The sequence below is a fragment of the Syngnathoides biaculeatus genome, chromosome 6 (assembly GCF_019802595.1).
Source record: "Syngnathoides biaculeatus isolate LvHL_M chromosome 6, ASM1980259v1, whole genome shotgun sequence".
Taxonomy (NCBI): Eukaryota; Metazoa; Chordata; class Actinopteri; order Syngnathiformes; family Syngnathidae; genus Syngnathoides; species Syngnathoides biaculeatus.
The window spans coordinates 22,809,215-22,832,946 of record NC_084645.1 but is presented as its reverse complement, the minus strand read 5'-3'; the positions used below and the strand labels follow the sequence as shown (position 1 = coordinate 22,832,946).

The following is a 23,732-nucleotide window of genomic DNA, read 5'->3' as shown; positions in this document are numbered from 1 at the left end:
AATCATAAAATTGTATCTAGCGGGCACCACTATATGCATAAAATGGATTTTGGTTTTTCAAAAGGACCTTAGGAGCTCTTGTGTGGGTCAAACAAAGGATTTATTGGCAAATAAGATGCAGTCTTGCCCCAGGCATTACACAGTATTGAATACAGTACTTCACATTACAAAAATAAAACCTTGCAAAACGTCGGACAGGCGTTAAAGGGGAGGTATTCAGTGGGAGGGCAACGCTTAACATATTTTAATAACCCCTAATATAACACCAAAATGCTGCTATAGATAACACAAATGTTTGTCCTTCAGATGAAAATCTCTGTGAATTGATTGACCTTTAAGTTAAAAATGAGGTACAAAAACAGAAGAGTGACAACGCAATCTTCGTGTTAGCTATAGTCCGTCTTCCAAGTCCTTCATTTGCCGAGGGCTTTGTCCAAATTTGTCTTGATGGCGTCCAGGAAGTCTGTGGTGTTGACGTAGTGCTCGTTTAGCTTGACGCTGCGGGGCGGAGGGGAGGGGAAAGATGCAATGGCGTGAATGTGATTTATAGCTCACAAAATGATACAATCCTTCACGTTTTGGGGGGAAATTACAACGGCATGTCAAGATTTGGATCAAACGTATACCACGTGAATAAAAAAAAAAAATACTTCACTCTCCGTGTACAATCACGACAAACATCGAAAGAGTGATGTCGTCGGCCTAAGTGGCCAGACCAACAGGAGTTTTAGTTAATAAGACTAATATTTTGTAGTTCAAACATGAATAATGATCTTAAATGTAGGAATAATTTTTTAAAAATTACCAAGTGACTCAAAACATATTGCAGTTAACATTTAAAAATTGTATCGTCACAGAACAAATTGAAAGATTGCTAATCTGAAGGATTAAATGTAATTTTTTTTGAACTAAAATGTTAAATACCACTTAAGTATTTCTCTCGGGTGCTGTGAGTAGGAGCCGACTTACCACTTACGGTACTAGTACAGAAAAAAACTATTTACATAAGACCGATTTTTCCATATCTGGTTTTCACCCCCTTTTTTTTTCTTCGAAATTTGATGCCCCACCCAGAAAGTCCAAATGAGTACTGCAATTTCTGGCCTATAAACAGACTTTTCTCCACACGCTTCTAACGCTGCGGTTTATGCGTTGATGGAGCTAATTTGTGCATTTTTTCCTAACGATCACAAGGGGGCACTCGAGCGGAAAAGGTAAAAGAGAGACCGGTGGAATATATGTGCCGAGAAGGTGACTTTTACCGGTCCGGCCCTGTTGGCGCTGTGCTTGCGTGTTACTGCCGCGTCTCAGTGATTTTTACCGGTATGTTTTTGTTTTTTTAACCGGCCCTGTTAGCACGGTGCTAGCGTTAGCTATACAAATAAATACATGGAGTGGAGATGGACTTTTGAAGGCGGACTAACAGGTTTTTGAGGGTCAGAATTCTAGCTGATAGACAGAAGTTCAAATACTTATTTGCAGCTGTATCACATACAGAAATAGTTAAAAAAAAAAAAAAATCATGCTTTGTGATTTCTGGATTTTTCTTTTTAGATGATCTCTCTCACAGTGGACCTATGATGAAAATTTCAGACCCCTCCATGATTTCTAAGTGGGAGAACTTGCAAGCTAGCAGGGTGTTCAAATACTTGTTTTCTTCACTGTAGAATAAACTAATAACCCAATTACTAGAATAAAAAGCTAATTTGCACGTTGAGCCACAAAGTGAGAGGAACCTACTTAGAAAGGCCATGGATGCATCCGGCGAGATCCTTCGTCATGGTGCCGCTCTCCACGGTCTCGACGCACACGCGCTCCAGAGTCTGGGAGAACCTGTTGATTCAAGCAAAAAAAATCCTCGTTATGAAAAATTATTTTATCTGGGTGTCTTGAGATTTTTCAGACATTAAACAGCTTACTTGATGAGGTCTGTGTTTCCGTCGAGTTTACCACGGTGCTCCAGGCCTCTGGTCCAGGCGAAGATGCTGGCAATGGGGTTGGTGCTCGTCGGTCTTCCCTGAAATCAATGGGGAGAAGTCAAATTATGGATTTTTCACACACTCGCATGCATCGTTTTAAATGTAAAGTTGTCCTTTGACTCACGAGCACGGCAATTTAAAATTTTTTGAATAAAAACCACGAGGTGTCCATTTTGACAAAGCAGTCCGAGCACGTTACTTCTACGGTATGTGCTATACCGAAGCAAAAGGCGTCGATAAAGGCAACAATGCCAGCGGAGGGTGTAAGAATAATTCATAAACTGCAGAACTCGGTCAATGAAAAGATGAGAGAAGATGCTGAAAGTGACGAAAGGGTGAAATATGGTTAAAAAAAATAAAAAAACCTGAAGATTTAGAAAAAAGAAGGCTGTAATTGAGCATTGCTTCTTACCTTACATTTTTGTTATGACGTTTTAAATGCAATGTAATATTTTTTGTATTAAAGCATTAAAAAAAGATTGATCAGCAGACTGGCAAGTAAAGTGGATTTGATTTAAATTGACTTAAAAGATCACAGAATTAATTTACAGTGGTGCCTCGGATCTCGACCACAATCTGTTCCAGAAGGCAGTTTGAGAACCGATTTGTTCGAAAACCAAATCAACCGCCACGCGAGTTATGTTATTTCAGGTTTTTTTTTTTGTTTTTTTTTCCCCCACCCCGGGGGTTGGTTCGAATTGACAAAGCTGGTTGGGCAGCGCGCGTTGTTATTTCCGGGGTTTTTTTTTTTTTTTTCCCCCTCGGCGGGGTGGGAATTCACAACAAAGCGCGTTGTGAGTCAGCTGGTCTGGCTGCGCACGTTCTGTTATTTCTGGGCTTTGTTAGGGGCGTTCGAGTACCGATTTTTGTTCAAAAACTGAAGCACAAAAAAAAAAAAAAAAAAAAAAAAGAAATTTCAAGTTGAATTCGAAAACAAATTTGTTCGAAAACCGAGGTACCACTGTACTTCATAAGTTATGGCACCTGGCAGGGCAATTGGTTAGAGCGCTGGCCTCACAGTTCTGAGGACGGGGGTTCAAATCCTAGCCTCTGCCTGTGTAGAGTTTGCATGCTCTAACCGGGCACTCCGGTTTCCTCCCACATCCCCAAAACGTGCATTAATTGGAGATTGTAAATTGTCCCTAGGTGTGATTATGTATTATACCTCCCACACCCCTCCCCCAAAAAAACCTAAAACATTAATTGGACACTAAATTGCCCCGAGGTGTGATTGTGAGTGCGGCTATTTGTCTCCATGTGCCCTGCGATTGGCTGGCGACCAGTTCAGGGTGTACCCCGCCTCCTGTGCAACAATAGCTGGGATTGGCTCCAGCTCTCCCGTGACCCTTGTGAGGATAAGCGGCGAACGAAATGGAAAGATGTCAGTGAGCGGACGTCTTGTTGAAATAACCTTCTGGTGCTCGCGATAGTGCCTGGTCACAGTCCCGTGGGCGGCCTCGGCCTCAATAGTCTTGCCATCAGGACAGACGAGCACAGATGTCATAAGACCCAAAGAACCAAAACCTGAAACATAGAAAAGCAAAAATCAGATCCCGTGTTGTCAAAGTTAAGCGAAAATCCAAACTAAACATACAGCAGTTCACCTTGCGCGAGGATATCAGACTGAACGTCGCCGTCGTAGTTCTTGCACGCCCACACGAAGGCTCCGGAAGACTTCAATACTTGGGCGACCATGTCATCTATAAGCCTGTGCTCGTACCAGATCTTCAGCTTGTCAAACTGGGGCTTGTAGTGCCTTCGGGGAAAACACAAGCACACACACACAATGTATCTCGAGGTGGGTTATTTTCCTCACACATGAAAACTAAATACCGAGAAAATACAAATGCAGTACAGTGAAATCTCTTTAAATGTTCTTCAGGTTGCAACGTGACCAGAATTGTCGGGCAAAATATGTCTCTAAAACTTCAGCCGGATCACATCTTTCAAAACCAAAACAAGAGCGCCCTTCAGTAAGGTGATTATCTTTCAAATCTGGTTACTTGAGCATCACAAATGTGATTACGTTCACACAGCACACCAGAAATTGGGAGAAATGATTTGCTTTTGCTTCTGAAACTGAATTATTATTCACTATTGCATTAGAAGTACTCATTGTTATCAAGGTAAAAATAATTAAAAATACTGTACACTTTTAATATAAGGAGGAGGCCGTAAAATATGGATTCATTTTATGACAAGCGTGTTGTGCTTTTCGTTGACACTAAGGAAAAATGGACATACAGTGGATTTTATGTATCTGAAATTCAATCCTGGAAGCCTCCGGAACTCCCTTGTCAGTTATCGAAGTCAAAGTTGCCATAAAAGGGAAACGGAAAAGATTCCAAATTTGACACATCACAGACAAAAATGTTCCCAACAGACCCTGTCAATTACGAATGTTTAAAAAAATTAATTATCGTGATTTCCGGCCTATAAGTCATGACCCCCCCCCCCCCCCCACACACACACTTTCAACTCTGATGCGGCCAATTTGTGCATTTTTTTCTAACGGCCGCAAGGGGGCACTTGAGTGGAAAAGGTAAGAGTGACACCAGTGGAAGTGACTTATCAGTATGTTTTTTTTTTTTTTTTTTTTAAAAAACAGCCCTGTTCGAGCCAGGCTAGCATGTTGCTGCTGTGTGCCGGGTCTCGGTGACTTTTACCGGTATGTTTTTTTTTTTTTTTTTTTAAACCAGCATGGTTCGTGCTGTTGTGTTGTTTGTACGTTAAGCTACGGTATTAAAACTTTGAAACCTCTCTGTGTACCGTCTTTCTTTGTAAATATCTCGTGTTTCAACGTTGGTTTCAATGTGGGCACTTATGGCTTTTGCACTGGTGCGGCTTGTTTGTGTACCAAATGGTATTTCCTTTCCAAATGTACTGGGCGAGGCTTATAATCAGGCGAGCTCTGTAGGCCGGAAATTACGGTATATAAAATGTGGTCCTCAAAAGCAATTTTCTGTCAAGTACATCAACTACATGATAGAAAAATGGCTTCCACTTCTTGTAGCATCTTTCATAAGCCTACATCTACAGCAACTACATGTTTGGGCAGTCAAAATATAGATTCTTAAAGCCACCGGTGCCTGGAATAAATTCCACTTCATTCTGACAACGAGGCACTCGTGCGGCCAAGCTAACAGCCGAGCACCGATGTCGAATATACCGCTCGAGTTCTTATCGAGTTGAGGACGGGGCAACTCATGCCGGACACAAAAGACATTTTCGTAGTTGTGTTGTGTTCAAATTTGGGCCACTCCAAACTCACTTCTGAAAGATGTCCTCGAAGATGTCTTTAAATCTGCCGTCATAAGCTTTAAGAATTGTGTTCTTTGTGCTCATGTATAGCGGCCACTTCTTGTTAATGGCGTACTGGAAGCAACTGTGTGCAAAGCCTGTTATGGACTGACGAGAGAGAGAGAGAGAGAGAGAGAGAGAGAGAGAGAGAGAGAGAGAGAGAGAGAGAGAGAGAGCGAGAGAGAGGAAAGAAAAGAAGCAATCAGTTGTCAGGTGCAGTCGTTTTATCTGTTGAAGAGGTCAACAACCCCCCGTCACCCCCCCCCTCACAGAGAGGTTGAAAGTTATCTCGCCTGACCTCTCGTGTTGTTAAATCAAACAAAGCCCCTCTCACAAAAAGTAAAGAATACGGAAGCGGCGCAGTTGCCGAGAGCAACGTCGGGACTGCTTGCTGCTATGCAAAGCGATTCATCAAAAGAGGGAGCGGCTCAAGAGATTAGCTGCGAGACTAGGGAGGTGGGGGGGGGCAACATTTTCAATTCTTCAAAGGTTCCTCAAGTCACGCGGCGTCCGTTCTCTCACCTCATCCGTGTTGTACATGCCCATTCCGCAGCCACCTGCAGGGAAGTCGTACACCTCCCATTCCTTGCCGGCGCTGCCGTCGGCCGGCGAGAAGATCATCTTGAATTTGCCCGGCTGGTCCACGACAAAGTCTGTTGCTCTGTACTGAAAAGAAAACAAGAAAGAAACACGTTTAATTTATACACTCGACAGGATGAATATAGTGGCGCTTCATTTTCTTGCGCAATAAGATGAGTCACCTGGTCGCCAAAAGCGTGTCTGCCAATGGTGATGGGCTGCGTCCAGCCAGGAACAAGCCTGGGAATGTTCTTGCAGATGATTGGCTCGCGGAAGACTGTGCCGCCCAAGATGTTCCTGATGGTGCCGTTGGGGCTCTTCCACATCTTCTTCAGACTGAACTCTGTCAACATTTAAAAAAAAAAAAAAAAAAAGACTATCAAAACATTTTTTGAAGCCCAGGCTCTCCCTTATAGAACGGGAGAGAAGCTCGATCATCCGGGAGGGGCTCAGTGTCGAGCCCATTGAAAGGAGCCAGATGAGGTGGCTGGGGCATCGGATTCATATGCATCCCGGACGCCTCTATGGTGAGATGTTCTGGGCACATCCCACCGGAAAAAGACCCCGAGGACGACCAAGGACACGCTGGAGAGACCATGTCTCTCGGCTGGCTTGGGAAGGCCTCCGGAAGAGCTGGAAGAAGTGGCTGGGGAAAGGGAAGTCTGGGTATCCCTGCTGAACCCACTTCCCCCGGGACCCGAACCCCGGAAAAGCCGTAGAAAATGGATGAATGGATGGATGGAGCGCAACTACAAAGACAACCACTAAAACACTTCTGATTTTTTTAGAATTTCTAGATTTTAACCCCCTCCCCGGCCAAAGCATTTCTAAAAGCCATCAGTTATCCAGAGATTTATACGATTTGTGGTCCAGTCCCTGTGCCTCGCGACGAGGAGTGGTCCGCTGTATAGAGATTAGGAAGTCGGAAATGACAATTGAACAATAACCAGGAGGCATTTACGGCAAAGTACAGTAAAGCCTCTGTTCTCGAACGTCAACGTTTTCGAACGAAAATTTCCAGATTTTTTTTTTTTTTTTTTTGGCTTCTGTTTTCAAACGGAAATCGGTACTTGAACGTCTCCCGAAAAAACCCGGACAATAACATCGCGCGCGGCGTAAGCAGTTGACCCATCCACGACGCGCTTTGTTATTGTCAATTCAAAACGCCCCACGAAAAAAAAAAAAAGGGAAAGGACATAACGTGTGAGGTACAACCAGCGCACTTTTGTTATTGTGTATAACGCAGCCTCTGTACACAGACGTGTCCCGTTGTTTATCTTCTTATCGAGGACGACCATATTAACCCTCCATCATGGCTCCAAAAAAGGCAAGTTGCTTGTTTAAAGTTATTCTGCACTTTTGTTAATAAAAAAAAAAGTTTAAAAGGCCGAGGGCCGAGTCGCTACAGATACGGCAATGCACTCCCTAGCCTAGCGTACTTGACTAAAGCATAAATTTTAAGCAAAAAAATAAATATATTTCTTAAATTACTTTATTATATAAAGTATTTATACTACACATGTATTTCTACTATGCAGTTTATCATTAGGAAAAGGTGTAAAAAAAAAAAAAAAAAAAAGCCAAATTTTTTAGGCTTGGAACGCATTATTTCTTTTTCCATTCATTGTAATGGGAAACAGCGATTCGGTTTTCGAACAAAATCACTTCTCGAACCGTTTTCTGCAACTGATTGTGGTCAAGAACCGAGGCATCACTGTACTGTAATTTAATTGTAAAATCGCACTGTCCTGTTGGAGTCAACTTGAAAAACATATGTCCATATTCACAGCCTTCAAGAAGCGCTCAGTAAAGTGTTTGATAACTTAAGTGATGTGCACTTTGACACACACCACACACACACACACACAACACACACACACACACACACACACACACACACACACACACACACACACACACACACACACACACACCACACACACACACACACACCTTCCACTCTTGCTTCGTCAGGAGTGATGGTGGCACATTTAACCGCAACGCTGTACTTCTTGGTGGCCAGGGCGGAGTCGATGGTCACCTGGTCGTCCGTCTGGTCGCGGTACGGCAGCCCGAGGTCAAAGTACTTCAGCTCCACGTCGACGTTGGACAGGATGAGCTGCAGGGAAGCAGAACGGCACACGACTTGAAAATCGCCGTTAAACTCAAACCTTTCAAGTTGGCTATTCTGGCATTTAAATATAGCAACGTTTCATTGCAGTTATTCCCGTTTGTGGTCACGGAAAAAAATGTTCACGCGCCGCTCATGCGCCATCTGCCGTCTCCCGGACGACCTGTAATGTTACTGAATGAAAGAGCACCAAACCCCCGCCCCCTCGCATCCACGTGTCACTCCGGGGAGGGGGGGGGGGTAGAGAGAGGAGAGAGAGAGAGAGAGAGAGAGAGAGAGAGAGAGAGAGAGAGAGAGAGAGAGAGGACCCGACGCATACAGAGTCAACCCGTCGACTCTCACCTTCTCCTTGATGAACTCCCAGATGATCCTGGTCATCTCGTCCCCGTCCATCTCCACCACGGGCTGGGCCACTTTGATGCGTTTGTCGGCATCTGTCAAAAAACGTAGGCGGCGGTCGAAAAAGTCAGAAAAATATGCCAAAGAGACGAGGATATGAATAGATCCTCCCCTGTAATAATAAATCAAACATGACTTGACTTAGCAACCGTTTCCCTTTAAAAACAAGCTTCGCCTTCATCGGGGGGGATTAAAAACACAAATCTAACGGAGAACACTGAAAGTGTCACTGACTGAGTTTCCTTGAAGTACTCATCTTACATCATCACGCTACTTTTTGTTTTAAAAAGAAAAAAAGACTTGTGAGGCTTGAATTCACCCTCGCATGGCGCATTCTAAAACTGAACCAGGTAAATTTGGCCATAATTCCACCGGCAGACGAGCTGATAAATCCACGGACACATGTGACAAGATAACCTTCTTATCGGGGATAATCTTATGAGAGGAAAGTGTCGTGTCCCGTTCCAGTCTGGGTCATCCCTTGTACAAGAAAACCGAAAGGATCACAGAGGGGACTCTCCCAAATTGAACACAGGTTTGGCCTCAGAGGTAAAGAATGGAAACGATTCTGATTCTCTTTCTGTAAGCGACAGAACAGCCATCAGGACCACGATGGTGAATTTAAAGTGCTACTGTCATGAAATGGATGATTTTTAGCATGTTATTAATGAAAAAACGGTAGCCGGTATGGAGCCATCCGTCCCCCCCCCCCCCCCCGCAAAACATGATTTGGACGGGCTGGCTCATACATACTGTCTGGGAGTCTGTTGTGAGTGAGAAGTGATCCACATATCATCTAAATATGGCTCAAAACGATAGGGTAATATTGCCCCGGTAACTTCACTCGGTTGTGAGATGTTTTCTTTGTCGAAAAGCGCTTCCGTGTCCCATAGTAGGCGGGCGGACGAGCCGCCGCCTAAGCCCTGCCTCGCGGACGAGCACGGCTTCGGCCAGGCTGGCTCATACATACTGTGGTTAGATAGTAGTGAGCCACATATCATCTAAATATGGCTCGAAACGATAGGGTAATATTGCCGTGGACACTTCACTCGGTTGTGAGATGTTCTCTTGTTCGAAAAGAGGTTCTGTGTCAGAAGGGGCATGTTTATCTCCCATAATTGGTGGCACAGCATTTCAATGGCGAATGTCCGGGGTGACATCACGGGCAGTTAGATGCAGCCAATATGGCGACCACTTGGATGTCGAATGAGATTTCCGCAATTTTGCGCATGGATGACGTGCTGTCTGCTCTTATTTTTTTTTTTCCCGTATGGACAATGAAGTAAATAATGTTATATGTAGTATTCATTTCAACATCTATTTTAAAATCCTTATTGGGATGACACTTGGGCTTTAAAAAGCGCAAAGAGGAGGAAGCGGCGGAAGATTACGAGAACGACTTCTCAAGCCTAGTTGATGCCCGCCCCCCAAATGTTGGTTCGCTGAGACATTTGACCCATTCCCAGCCATGGGAACACCTGTCCAAACAGCCGCTGCTCTCTCCCCCCGGCAACCAGCATGCGGCACGAACCCCGGTGGACGGGAAACGGGACCAAAATAACCTCGCACCAAAAGACGAAGGAACTCATCGGAAGAACTGAACATCAATCACTTCAACTGTTTATTTTGCCATTTGACTGAATTAACGTCTCCTCGGCCGCAGCTGCCATTTTGCCTTCATTGGTTTAACACATGATTAAATCAACAGTCCCAATTCAACAATGTGATGCTTATTCCTTAAAATAAATACATAAAGCACCCCTCCCCCCATTCCGCAATTCATATTTATGAATCCTCTCCAATTCCGGTGATGAGGGTTGCACAGGGGTGGAAATTTTCTGTTAAACTTTTCACAGGAAATTCAACTGGGGAGTTTTGAAAACACTTCCTATGACATTTTTGGGGGGAATTAACGCTCATTTAATGGAGAAATTAAACGGTTCTGTCATAAAAAGAAAAAAAAAAAATGGAAAAAAAAAATGACACCCGAGTTATTTTTAGCTCCAAATCTCAAGATTCAAATATGTCATTTTCATCAAGGCACCACCTTTCCTAAAATACCAAACAAGTCCCATTCAGGAAGAAAAAAAAAAAAAAAATTCCCTGAAAGTTCTCAAGCTCAGCGTCTGCATTTTTGGCCGAACTTTGACAATTCCGGGAAGTTTTGATTTTGCAACCCTAACGATGACAAACAAACAAAAAAATATTGAGTGCCAAAATAAACAAATCCACATAAACCCAAACAGCAATACAAACTCGACTTCCAATGAAGCCGGGACATTGTGCAAAACGTAAACAAAACAGAATAATGATTTGCAAAACCTTTAACCTACATCCAATTGATGAACTACAAAAACATTTGTTCAGACTGATATTATTGCTTTGGTTGTGTGTGAAACTATTCTCTCATTTTAAATTTGATGCTTGCAACACGTTCCATGCGGGCTCAACACCATTTTCGGGAAAAAAAAAAAAAACAAAAAAAAAAACATTGGCAGGCAATACAGTTACAAATGCAAGTTAAAACTCTACCATGCAATGCAAAAGCCATATTATCAACACACAGAAATGACGCCGGCCTCTCTGGGCCTGAGCTAATCAGAGATGGACCAACTTCAAGTGGAAAAGTGCACACTTACAAGTCCACATTTCAAATTGCTTTTGGAAAATCATGGACGCAGTGTCCTCTGAAATAAAGAGGAAACGGACCAGTTGGGCTGTTATCAGCTTTGTGTTGAAAAGCCAGCACCTGTGGTGAAATGTGTTTGTGTCACAACATGGGTCACGTGGGCGGCACAGCAGCTCAGCTGGAAAGCATTGGCCTCACAGTTCTGAGGTCCTGGGTTTAATCCCGGACCCGCCTGTGTGGAGTTTGCATGTTCTCCCAGTGCCTGCGTGGGTTTTCTCCGGGCACTCCGGTTTCCTCCCACATCCCAAAAACATGCAACATTAATTGGGCACTCTAAATTGCCCCTAGGTGTGATTGTGAGTGCAGCTGTTTGTCTCCATGTGCCCTGCGATTGGCTGGAAACCAGTTCAGGGTTGTACCCCGCCTCCTGCCTGTTGACAGCTCCAGCACTCCTCGCTACCCTTGTGAGGATAAGTGGCTAAGAGGATGGATGGACATGGGTAACTTGCAGATCTGTGAATGCAAAACTAATTCTGAAAAGTACATAGAGGTTTTGGAGGAACATATGCTGCCATCCAAGCAATTTTTTTTTTTTTTTTAAATAAAGGGACATTGACGCTTACTTCAGCAAGACAATGCCAAGACACACTCTGCACGTAATGCAACAGTGACGTTGCGTAGTAATTAAGTGCAAGCGCTAGACTGGCCCGACAGCACTCCAGACCTGTTTCCAACTGAAAATTTGTGGTGCATTATGAACCACAAGATATGACAACGGAGAGCCCAGAGGGTTAAAGCACCTCCAGTTGTACATCAAGCGAGGACGGTAAAGAATTCCACCGACATAGCTTCGACAATTAGCATCGTCGGCTCCCAAACGCCGAGCGGGTGAAGTGAAGGTGAACAGCGACCAACGTCCGAGCCTTTTTTTTTTTTTTTAAACAACGTGTTACAGGCATCAAATTCAAAATGATAATATATACAAAAAAAAAAAAAAAAAAAATCATCGGTCTGGCAACACCAAGACTGGCCTCAGATGAACTAAATCCCCCTCCAACTGGGACTCCGCCGTCACAATGCAGGGGAGAGAGGGGGGAGCCGGTGGGAGCCGAGTACGTTACGTAACTGTGGATGGATAAACATGGCGGGGCTCTGAAGGGCGAACGCGCGCCACAAAGTCACGCGGGCATTTCTCGCCGCCGTGCGCATTCGCCACACCACCTGCACCGCAGTATTGATTAAAAAAAAAAAAAAAAAAAAAAAAAGGATATACATAATCACGCAAGCCGAACTCGAGCATAAAAACATGACCAAGCGGCCTGATGAGCGTAAACTGGTTTATGGTCGCTTGAGATGAGGCCCAGGTTTTGAAGGGTCACGACGACCTGGGTCACCTGAAATGCCCTTCCTGGTTCACGTTCGCCTTCCAAACACAACCTGCAGCCAGTGATGCTTGTTTCCAAATAGCCAAACACAATTAATGACTCATTTTTATTCATTGATTATCATTTAGAGTCACTGTTTAACTTAATGCCGTCCTAACACACATGATTCAACGGTACAAATACTTTGGTTTCTGTCATTGTCTCATTGTGTTTATTCAAAATGAATTTTTGGCTTTTACCTTGAAAAACATTTTTTGTGCATGTCAAGCCAGTAACAATCATCATTTATGTTTGTGCATTTTCTGCACCGCCGATTCGAAATACCCTGTGCCCTGCGAGTGTTCGCTGGGGGTAGGCTCCAGCACTCCCGTGACCCTCGTGAGGATAAGCCGATTGAATAATGGATGGACGTTAATACAGAAGCGTAATGGGGGGGGGGGGGATTAAATCGCTGATTAAAATCGTTAGCGGCAGCTTTAAATTACCGTATTTTCCGCACTATAAAGGTGCACCTTCAATCTTCTTCTTTTCCTTTCGGCTTGTCCCATTAGGGGTCGCCACAGCGTGTCATCTTTTTCCACCTAAGCCCATCTCGTGGATGGTCCTCTCTAGCACCCGCAGTCTTCATGTCCTCCCTCAACCTTTTCTTCGGACTCCCTCTCGCTCTCTTCCCTGGTAGCTCCATCCTTACCTTTCTCCTACCCATTTCCTCACCCTCTCGCCTCTGAACATGTCCAAACCATCCAAGTCTGCTGTCTCTAACCTTTCCTCCAAAACAGCCGTTATGATGGTGAAACCATAAAAATATCTTTCGCCTCATCATATTTATCTACGTACGTATTTACGTACATATTTTTGGAACTAGAAATCAAGGTTAATGTGTTTTTAAAGTATTTCTGATGCTTGTGTACACAATAATCCTTGCAATAGCTCAACTTTATCATTTATGATGTGACAATTTGATATTTGGGTACAGATTTGAACAAAAGTCATGGAAGTTCATACCTCGCGGGCCACATAAAACCATGCGGCGGGCCAGAACTGGACCCCGGGCCTTGAGTTTGACACATGTGACCTATTTTTTTTTTAAAAAAACTTTTTTCATTTTTAAGGCGCACAGAAGGCTGGGGTTACGCATCCATTAGATGGCGCTGCGTTAAAGGGAACGTCAACAAACCCGAAAAGGGCGGTCAAACTATTAACAGATTACAAATGAGCGTTCCATTCACTCGCAAAATGAATAAAGTCGTTTTATTATTTTCCCAGAGGGAAAAAGTCAGCGATGTAGTATTGTAGCCGTAGTAGTATCGGAGTCATTTTGGGGTCTTTTTACACAAACACAAATCTTATATCCCAGCATGCACCGCGCACTACTACTTCTACAGGGGAAAACGGACTTGTTCCGGCTCAATATTGATCCACATATAAGGCGCACAGTCAGCTTTCGGGGAAATTAAAGGCTCTTGGGTGCGGCTTATAGTGCGGAAAATACGGTACTGTATTTGCAAAGGCAGATTATTACGCGGCAACCGTAGCATGCGTCAAAGGGGGCTGCAGAATAAAAAACTGCAATCAAGACGGACATTTTTTTTTTTGCATTTTAAAAGGAGGACGGTGACATAAAAGCTGCAGAGTTGTCGTTAAAACTAAAATTTACATTCGCGGCCACGCCAGCGCGCGTGGCCGGGCCAGGTGTCCTTCAGCTGACCCCTTTACCTTGATAACAGGCGGCGGCTGCTGTATGACCTGAAACTACAAGGAGGATTTGGGGGGAGGGGGGGTTGAGGTAGTGGGGGGGGGGGGGGTGTTGCTCAAGTAGTGTCAGCTTGCAGTGAATTTTGGTCGGCCTGCAGAGATCATGTGACAATGAAGCAGCCGCCATGCATATAGAATAGAACAGGAAACCCCGGAATGTGGTTGTATGGCCCAGACAACAACAAGCAGCCAGTTTGACGGTAATAAAACGGAAATAAAATAACATTAAAAAGGGTGCAACGTGATTAAAATAGTTCGAGCAAAGCGAGTGCATGGGGAAAAAAAAAAAATTATGTAGGACACCGGCAGCCATTTCTGATGACGGTGGAGACTCGTATGCGGCGCCTGACCTTGGAGGGGAAAACTTTCCTCCCGAGTCCCACCACACGGAGGGCGACCGTGAATTTCAATTTTCGTCACCGATCATAATTCGGATAACCAGTTCGACTCGTCGCGCGTGAATGCGGGATCGGAGGCGAACTGGCATCTTTACAGAGTTAGCGAAACGGGTTGCAATCGTTTCAAGGATGACAGGAGGACACGTAATGGCTTTTTTTTTTTTTTTTAAAGGGATGCAGGGGTGGAAATGTTTTGTGCAGTCCGGATCGGTTTCGTCCGCATTTTAAGATCGAAAGTTTGAATGGGGGAAGACAAAGAAGCAGAAGGGCTCCCCTCGGACAACCAAGACATTTGAACATCAAAGTATCGGTGATCACTCACTCAAGTCTTCGAGGCTAAAAATAAAAGCGCTAAAATATGTCAAATGGCGTTTTTCCTTCTTCAATTAACGTGGCCGCTGACGTCGAGCCGCCATTCACTCGCCTCGCATTTAGCTTAGCCTGTGCGGGTGCCAAACAAATTCCCCCGCTAAAATGACGCTTTTTGTCCTTCTTTCGGGTCACTCACAGTTTCTTTGTTGCAAAGTCTGGCACTGGGCAGCCGGGCCGAGCGCGGCGGGGGTTCGGGAAAAAGCGGCGGCGGAGGACTTCGACAGAGAGCTGAGGACTTTCAGATATCCGGCCATGACTCCCCGGCTTCGGATCACTTTCGCGGCGGACACTCGGCGGAACTCGAGAGGGAAGAGGAAGGAAGACGCAGCCGCGTCGGGCTTCAATATAGCGGCGGGCGCCTCGGAGAAGCGCCGCCCATTCGCGCCTTCCTCTGAGTGTGACGTCAAACGCACGCGAGCGAGGGGGGCGGGGGGGGGGGGAAGAGAGAGAATTCCCGCAGCCCTGGTGAGGATGAGCGGTTCACAAAATTGATGAACGGACAGTCCAATATAGCGTTTTTCTCAACATCGACACTTTCCACTAACTAGATGAAAATCCTAACGGCCGCACGTGATCGAAACCGTTAAGACAAAAAAAAAAGAAAAAAATTAATAAACATGCCACCGAAAAGCAAAAAGATGGAATTGGAGGGAGAATCGTATAAGGGGTTACGTGGTCCCGAGGATGGCTGGAGTTTCCATAGTGTAGTGGTTATCACGTTCGCCTCACACGCGAAAGGTCCCCGGTTCGAAACCGGGTGGAAACAGCTTTTCATTCCACCATGCTGGTTATGATTTTTAAATCTACCAGGAATACATATTTTCGTACTACATAGTGCTTGAAGCACTTTTGACGAACGACACCACAGGTGTCAAACTCGAGGCCCGGGGGCCAGATCCGGCCTGCCGCATGATTTTTACGTGGCACGCGAAGGCAAATTATGAGTATGAACTCCCGTGATTTTTTTGTTAAAATCTGGACCAAAATATCAAATTGCAATATCAGAAATGTTAATGTTGCGATATCGCGAGCATTATTGTTTGCACGAAATATGACGTGTACATTGTCGTTCTCGACTGGTCTACGGGGACACATTGAACCAGTTTCCATAGTGTAGTGGTTATCACGTTCGCCTCACACGCGAAAGGTCCCCGGTTCGAAACCGGGTGGAAACAATGCTCTTTTTTTTAAAATAAAAAACTATTATTCTTATTTTAATCCAATAAAAAAAAAAATCGCACTACGAACAAAAACCTTCTTCCTAACGGTGAACCGGACCCAGATCTTCCGTGAAGAAACCGTGAATGGTTCACCGAACCGGCCCTAAACCAAGTTCCATTCACTTTCAGCGGTAAAGCAAAGCAAATTAATTTTCATAATGCATTTCATCCACAAGGAAATGTGCCGTACATGATTAAAAGGCATATAAAAAGCAAAGAGGAAAAAAAATGAAAGTATAGTCAACAACAAAAAAATCCAAGCAGAAATGGAGCCTAAAAATGTGTAGTTATTGGTAATAATTCGGACTGTCGCCCACAACCCCGCAGTTGTTTCCATAGTGTAGTGGTTATCACGTTCGCCTAACACGCGAAAGGTCCCCGGTTCGAGACCGGGTGGAAACAATGCTCTTTTTTTTTTTAAAATAAAAAACCATTATTCTTAAAATCGCACTACGAACAAAAACCTTCTTCCTAACGGTGAACCGGACCCAGATCTTCCGTGAAGAAACCGTGAATGGTTCACCGAACCGGCCCTAAACCAAGTTCCATTCACTTTCAGCGGTAAAGCAAAGCAAATTAATTTTCATAATGCATTTCATCCACAAGGAAATGTGCCGTACATGATTAAAAGGCATATAAAAAGCAAAGAGGAAAAAAAATGAAAGTATAGTCAACAACAAAAAAATCCAAGCAGAAATGGAGCCTAAAAATGTGTAGTTATTGGTAATAATTCGGACTGTCGCCCACAACCCCGCAGTTGTTTCCATAGTGTAGTGGTTATCACGTTCCCCTAACACGCGAAAGGTCCCCGGTTCGAGACCGGGTGGAAACAGTTTTACTTTGCTCTGTCAGCGTCCAGTTGTTCGTGGTTTGTCACTCCCCGTGGGTCCGGTTGAAACATACAAGTGACGCAACTAGTTTTGGGTCACGGACTGCATTTCTATTGTCGATTTGAATATGAATATTCAACCGGCCTCTAACGTAAACTTTATGTCGATGCTCTCTAAAAGATGTAATAGCATAAATTCCCCCCCCCCACTTCTGTCATTCAGTGTACAGTATTATTAGCGGGTTGTGTAAAAAAGACTCATTTGGTCTAAAAAAAAAAAAAATAATAATAATAATGAACGAAGCTAGTTCGTAATTTTCCTGTGGTGATTCATTTTATGCATTAGGTGGCGCTATTCATCGTGTGGACAATTAGTGCAACGTGTCACATAAAACAAACGATGGGGCGTTACAAGCAGAAGCGAATGCTGAACGATTAAATACATAACAATGTTATATAGATTATTGTTACTTAAAATATCCATAGGTCTCCCCATCACAATCATATGGAAATGCTAATCTGATGCTAATGATCACGCTGTACACTATGAACCGAAGGGCGTCATGTGACTGAATCGACCTATCAGAACAGAGGCATTAAATTGAAAATAAACCACTGTAATACTACATAAGGCCACTAGAGGGAGGAAAGCCAAAACAAATGACACCGCAGGGTACTTTCCTTATTTTTATGAATAATGTCTTTAAACACAATCAGAGTTATGGAAGCGAAGTATTGTCGAATGCTTAACACTAGTATGGTACATTTTATGGCGTTAACATAATGTGTGGGTCAAAGTCTGAACCTTTAAAAAAAAAGGTATGAAATTCATTGCTATTTTCTTAAGTGACCTGAAAAGTCAGTAAATAAATAAAATGCCATTTTTTTGGGGGGGTGGGGGGGCACAGGTGCTAATAATAAAAAGTTAAATCTTGAAATAGCTTGTGCATTTTTTTGGGGTTCTAATTTGTTTACTATTTTTAAAAAATATAATTATATATATTTTTTACCTATTTCACCTGCATGCTCATTCAATATTTTCTCTGCTTTCAAGCTTTAATTCAATGGACATCGTTGCTCTCTCTCGTTGTCTTACCCTGAAAAAAAAAATCCTTTGAATTCATTTAAATCAATCACGTTCATCTGTTGCAAATTTTAAAACGTGTTTCACAAAGTTTATTTTGGAGCCAAAAGGAGCGGCGCGACGGGGTCAATAATTCGGCACAAAAATGAAAAATGCAAAGACAATACACAACAGATGCATATGTGAACTGAGGGTGTTGTAAAGTTCGTTGCTGTCATGAAGTGAAAAATGATGAAGTTTAAAAGAATAACTATAATTCAACTTGTAAAACTTGCAAATCTGTGCTCTCGCAACTCGTATTTTGTTTTAAAGTGCTCCATTTAAATTTGATTTTCATATATTTTAGACACATTGCCAAGTTGTGTTGCCTGTCCATCTATTCACCCCCCCCCATCCGCGTATCGATGTATATTTGTATCTATGTATCTATCTCCGGATCCGCCGTCCGTCAATCTACCTGCGTCTATAATTCTCTCTATTTATGGCGCATGCGATTGGATCCAAACATCGTACCGAAGCACACTCATCTACATCCGACGCCGATATTATTAATGTCCCCCCCGAAGGAGGCCATAGCCGAGGTGATGAGATGAGATGAGATGAAATGAGACGATACACTTTATTGATCCCCGAGGGGGAAATACATCTGTCAGAGGGGGCAGGCGACAAAAATGAAATGAAGCAGACACGTCGCTGGGGCGCAGACAAAAAAAAAAAAAAAAACCAGAAAGGACTGCACGAACCGAGAGGCCACGTAAAAATGGACATTACGTACACCTGCATAATCCCATGAAATTAGAATACCATTATACGAGATCTGTATAATACGTACAAAAATGTTAGCAACACTGTCATAAATCTATTTAACAATGTATTTATTCAAATGGTCATTTGCCTAGTATATGAGAGAAGCAAAATATTAGAAACACCTCTCAATAAGATACAATTTTACACTAATGCGAGCTAAAACCACATATATGAAGACATTATGCCAAAGTGACGATGCATATGCTCAATCATAACTAAGCATTATTACTTTTACATTACAGAAAGGCATCAGTTATCAGACTGGGTTGTGCAGGTGTACTTAATAAAGTGTCCGGTGTGCGGATTATTCGGATGTGCATTTGAACGAAAAAAAATTAAAACATTCCAACCGTGAATTTGACGTCAAATAAAAATGTGTCTATTATTTATTTTCATACTTGTAATGTTTTGTTGATGAAATTCAATAGCGAAACCTTTTTTGTTTTTACGTGACATCATACGTATATTTCTGTTGGGATTGGCACCATCAGGGAGGGATTAATATAACCGGTGCATTTATTTTCCATTTTCCAAGCCGCTTATCCTCACAAGGGTCGCGGGAGTGCTGAAGTATATTCATTGGCGTGGGTGCATTTTGGAGTGGTGTACTCGCACACTGCATCACGCTGAGACACTATTACGTCAAACAATTTGAACGTTACGATCATTGTGAAGGCAGATTTATGGACGGAGCTGTCACGGTGTGCCGTGGCAGTGAACACGGACTTGTACATGAAATTGAAATCATTGCATTTTATACGCGAAGGTGGACGTCTACGTACTATGTTCACTTTTTTCCAAATTATTACCCATGTTCTGAAGGCCAGTTAAAGAGAGTTTTTGTTTTTGTCAGGCAGTTTTGGCTTTACATACAGCTCACTTGATATCAATTTCAGAGAGTTTAGAGAAATTGCTTCACTGCTCTGAAGAGCGGAGTTCAAATCCCGGCCTCGCCTGTGTGGAGTTTGCACGTTCTCCCCGTGCCTGTGTGGCTTTTCTCCGGGCACTCCGGTTTCCTCCCACAACCCAAAAACATGCATTGATTGGACACTCTAAATTGCCCCAAGGTCAACCAGTTCAGGGTGTTACCCCGCCTCCTGCCCATTGATAGCTGGGAAAGGCTCCAGCACTCCCGTGACCCTCGTGAGGATAAGCGTTAACACGTTTATTGGGAGAGGTGAGGCTAGTAAATGTACTTTTATGTTGTTGGGATTAACGGCACACGACGGACAGCATGTTGTCGCGCTGGCGTTAGCGAGCTAGCTAGCATTTTTATTTTGCTGAATGTTCATTAATATATGACCGTTTTCAAAGACAAGAAGTCGGGCAAAATTTGACAGTAAATTAAAAATGGCAGGCATCCTGGTTTTGGTGATGACTAAGAGATTTTTACGTAACTTAGTTACACAAAACTTCATTCATTGTTCTTTGCAACGCTAGTCTAAAGTCAGTCTTGTCTTAGATGGAAACTCAAGACCACAGCGCTAACGCAATAACCCGCACATCAAAATAATATAAACGATAGAGGGCCATATCGTACGGTAACTCAACGTCTTGCATGTCAGTAATTTGCTAAAAAATTACTAAAAGTAAACGTTGAGCGCAATCGGCAGGCAAACAATTCCATCCATCCATTTTCTTCGCCGCTTATCCTCACAAGGGTCGCGGGGAGTGCCGGAGCCTATCCCAGCTGTCAACGGGCAGGAGGCGGGGTACACCCTGAACTGGTTGGCAGCCAATCGCAGGGCACTTGGAGACAAGCAGTCGCACTCACAATCTCACCAAGGGGCAATTTAGAGTGTCCAATTAATGTCGGAGGAAACCGGAGTGCCCACCCGGAGAAAACCCACACAGGCACGGGGAGAACAGGCAAACTCCACACAAGGGGGGCCGGGAGTGAACCCAGGACCTCAGAACTGTGAGGCCAACGCTTTCCACCTGATCCACCGTGCCACCACAGACGATTCCTAGGAATGGAATTACCGGGAACCGACTTGAAAAAAATGACCCGAATGACATCTCCAAAGTATGCGAAGTTTCTACCGCATACTGTAAAAAGTAATCGGGTCATGTCAGTTTTAGTGACATAGCGCAAAGTTCACAATGCAAGTTACACAGTGCCTTGTGAAAGTATTCGGCACCCTTGAATTTTTCAAGCCTTCGCCACATTTCAGGCTTCATACATAAAGATATAAAATTATTTTTTTTGTCAAGAATCAACAACAAATGGGACAGAATTGTGAAGTGGAATGACAAAAAAATAATAATAATTTTATACCTTTATGTTTGAAGCCTGAAATGTGGCGAAAGGTTGAAAAGTTCAAGGGGTCGAATTCTTTCACAAGGTCATTGTACATAACTGCGACCCTCACGCGTTGAGACGGCGACTGAAGCCGGGGAAACAGAAAGGAAGGAAGGAAGGAAGGAAGGAAGGAAAACCTCCCTTTATTACTACTTCTACTCTCTTATTCCGATTCAAAAGTCAGGTGCGGGACCCTTGGAGGTCATTTGGATTCATCATCACAGAGTGGCACGAAAAATGAGGCAGTTGTAATAATTGTTATTATTATAAGCAGCATCGTCATTTTGTAGCGAGATATTCCGTCAGATGTGCGTCGAATTTGTATTGGCGTGATCGCCAAACGGCAGCAGCGGATGATGGTTGAAACGAATAAAGTGGGAATTATCAAAATTGAAGGTTGGCCCATAATAGGTAATAATTGCGGGAAACATATTTTAGCACAATGTTGACTAAAACATGGCGGTGATTCTGATTTTGAATTGCATATTGGACGAGATGTGAAGGATTCTTTTCATGCAACATTCTCAATGGGATTTTGGTCATGTTTGATGACGATTTTGAGTATGGGAAAGTACGTCATATTTTACTCAGCATTCATCTTTTCATTTTTCCTCAATGAAAAAATTGATCGTTGAATAAAATTCCACTGACAAAATAAAACTGCTCAAATGTTGCGCGTTTTAATTGCATCAGTGTGCTTGGATGTCTGCTTATAACCAAACAAAATGTTTACATTTATCCATGAATGCAACACATTTCCATGAAATGACCCTCAATTCCAGATTAGAGCCCAGAATTCCCACCAAAAGTTTCCAATTTGGAATATTTTCAAAGCTCCCCATTTGATCAATCTACAGGAAACTTTCCCAGAAAATGACCATAATTTTCCACCCCTTTGCTTCCCTAATTGTATTTTATTTAAAAAAAAAAAAAAAAAAAAGCACATATTTGAAATTTTAGCGCAAAACATGTCAGTGGAAGCGGCGCGATATTCAAATGATTCACGTTGAAGGGATTATCTGAAGCAGTTGTACTTATACAATCATAACATACCCCGACGAAATGTTGGGAAACGTGTTTATCTTTTCAACGGTGTCCACATACGAGTGGGCAGATAAGGGCGCTGCCCGCAGGCTGCCGTTTAAAAAAAAAAAATACTTGTATAAATGTAAAGCAGGCTGATGTTAAATAAACGTCACCGGGGGGAGGGGAGGGGGGGCTCATTTTGAATCAGAATCAGGCAAAGTAAATTAATGGGGTGTATGCCTTAACACCCCCACCCCCACCCCCAACAATTCTTCTTCTCCCCCCCCCTCCCCGTGGCCTATCCTCTATCTCTGGACGGTGGTGGGGTTGTCATGTCGACCGGCCCACAAGTTACTATGACAACAGCTCACCGGGAAGCACTTGCTGGGGAGGTTATTGCCTCCTTGGGGATGGAGGAAGGACAGTGGAGGAGGTGTGTGTGTGTGTGTGTGTGTGTATATATATATATATACACACACACACACAACACACACACACATGCACACACACACACACATATATCCAGCCATCCATTTTCTTTGCCGCTTATTCTCACGAGGGTCGCGGGAGTGCTGGAGCCTATCCCAGCTGTCAACGGGCAGTTTGCGGGGTACACCCTGAACTGGTCGCCAGGCAAACACAGGGCACATGGAGACAAACAGTCGCACTCACAATCACACCTGGGGGCAATTTAGAGTGTCCAATTAATGTTGCAAGGTTTTTGGGATGCGGGAGGAAACCGGAGTGCCCGGAGAAAACCCACGCAAACGGGGCCGGGATCGAACCCGGGTCCTCAAAACTGTTAGGCCAAGGCTTTACCAGCTGAGCCACCGTGGAGCTAGATTAAGTTTGGTCAAACAAAATGTAGGAATGACGAATGAATGAACACCTAATTACTTTCCAGTTTATTACTGTATGTTTGTATGCAGTACAATAGCGTTCAACAGTATTTTTCTTGTAAAAAAAAAATGTGTTATTGTTTTTCAGGGCTAGCACGGATTAATGACATTTCCATTCATTTCAATGGGGAACCTTTATTTGAGATGCGAGTGATTTGAGTTTACAAGCATGAAACAAACTTATTAGTTAGGGTACTGCTGTACTGCACACACACACACATATATATATATATATTTTTTTTTGATGCAGGATATGTGAGGATGGACCTAGATGGGATTTAATAGAGTGAGAGGTCATGATAGTGGGGTAAAAAATGGGGGAAGAGGGGGGGGGGGTCAGGCGTCAGATGGGGTCCCCCACAACATTTTGTCATATAAATGTCACTAAGACAAATTTGGAATCATGCCCAAAGTGTGTGTGTGTGTGTGTGTGTGAGAGAGAGAGAGGAGAGAGAGAGAGAGGAGAGAGAGAGAGAGAGAGAGAGAGAGAGAGAGAGAGAGAGAGAGAGAGAGAGAGAGAGTGTATTGGGAGTGGGGGTTGGGGGGGCTATTCATAGGGCTTAATTGCCCCATTAGCGCTGCCAGGGTAAATTGGTGGAAGGGCTAAGTATATATTCCATTGAAAAACAACCACAACC

At 43.5% G+C, this 23,732-nt stretch overlaps 1 protein-coding gene and 4 non-coding genes across 5 annotated transcripts; 4 read left to right on the top strand and 1 right to left on the bottom strand.

The window, feature by feature from the left end:
• Window positions 1–82: 82 nt before the first annotated feature.
• idh2 (isocitrate dehydrogenase (NADP(+)) 2) lies at window positions 83–15,304 on the bottom strand. The gene is made up of 11 exons (XM_061823293.1): window positions 15,064–15,304; window positions 8,332–8,423; window positions 7,812–7,977; window positions 6,041–6,201; window positions 5,802–5,945; window positions 5,251–5,387; window positions 3,584–3,735; window positions 3,391–3,503; window positions 1,920–2,017; window positions 1,741–1,833; window positions 83–498 (listed from the first exon to the last, which is right to left on the bottom strand). Exons 1-11 carry the CDS (start codon window positions 15,179–15,181, stop codon window positions 414–416), a joined length of 1,359 nt encoding a protein of 452 aa, XP_061679277.1. The 5' UTR covers window positions 15,182–15,304; the 3' UTR covers window positions 83–413.
• A 316-nt stretch (window positions 15,305–15,620) lies between these two features.
• On the top strand, window positions 15,621–15,693 carry trnav-cac (transfer RNA valine (anticodon CAC)). Its single transcript has one exon. It is a non-coding gene; the product is annotated as a tRNA-Val (tRNA).
• A 336-nt stretch (window positions 15,694–16,029) lies between these two features.
• On the top strand, window positions 16,030–16,102 carry trnav-cac (transfer RNA valine (anticodon CAC)). Its single transcript has one exon. It is a non-coding gene; the product is annotated as a tRNA-Val (tRNA).
• Window positions 16,103–16,476: 374 nt separating this feature from the next.
• trnav-aac (transfer RNA valine (anticodon AAC)) lies at window positions 16,477–16,549 on the top strand. The gene has a single exon. It is a non-coding gene; the product is annotated as a tRNA-Val (tRNA).
• A 357-nt stretch (window positions 16,550–16,906) lies between these two features.
• Window positions 16,907–16,979, top strand: trnav-aac (transfer RNA valine (anticodon AAC)). Its single transcript has one exon. It is a non-coding gene; the product is annotated as a tRNA-Val (tRNA).
• Window positions 16,980–23,732: the final 6,753 nt, after the last annotated feature.

Coding starts and splice junctions, on each gene's coding strand:
- idh2 (XM_061823293.1), bottom strand. CDS start 15,181: ATGGCCGGATATCTGAAAGTCCTCAGCTCTCTGTCGAAGTCCTCCGCC. Junction 8,424..15,063: donor GACTTTGCAACAAAGAAACT/GTGAGTGACCCG, acceptor GTTTTTTGACAG/ATGCCGACAAACGCATCAAA. Junction 3,736..5,250: donor TTCGAGGACATCTTTCAGAA/GTGAGTTTGGAG, acceptor TTTTCCCCGAAG/GCACTACAAGCCCCAGTTTG.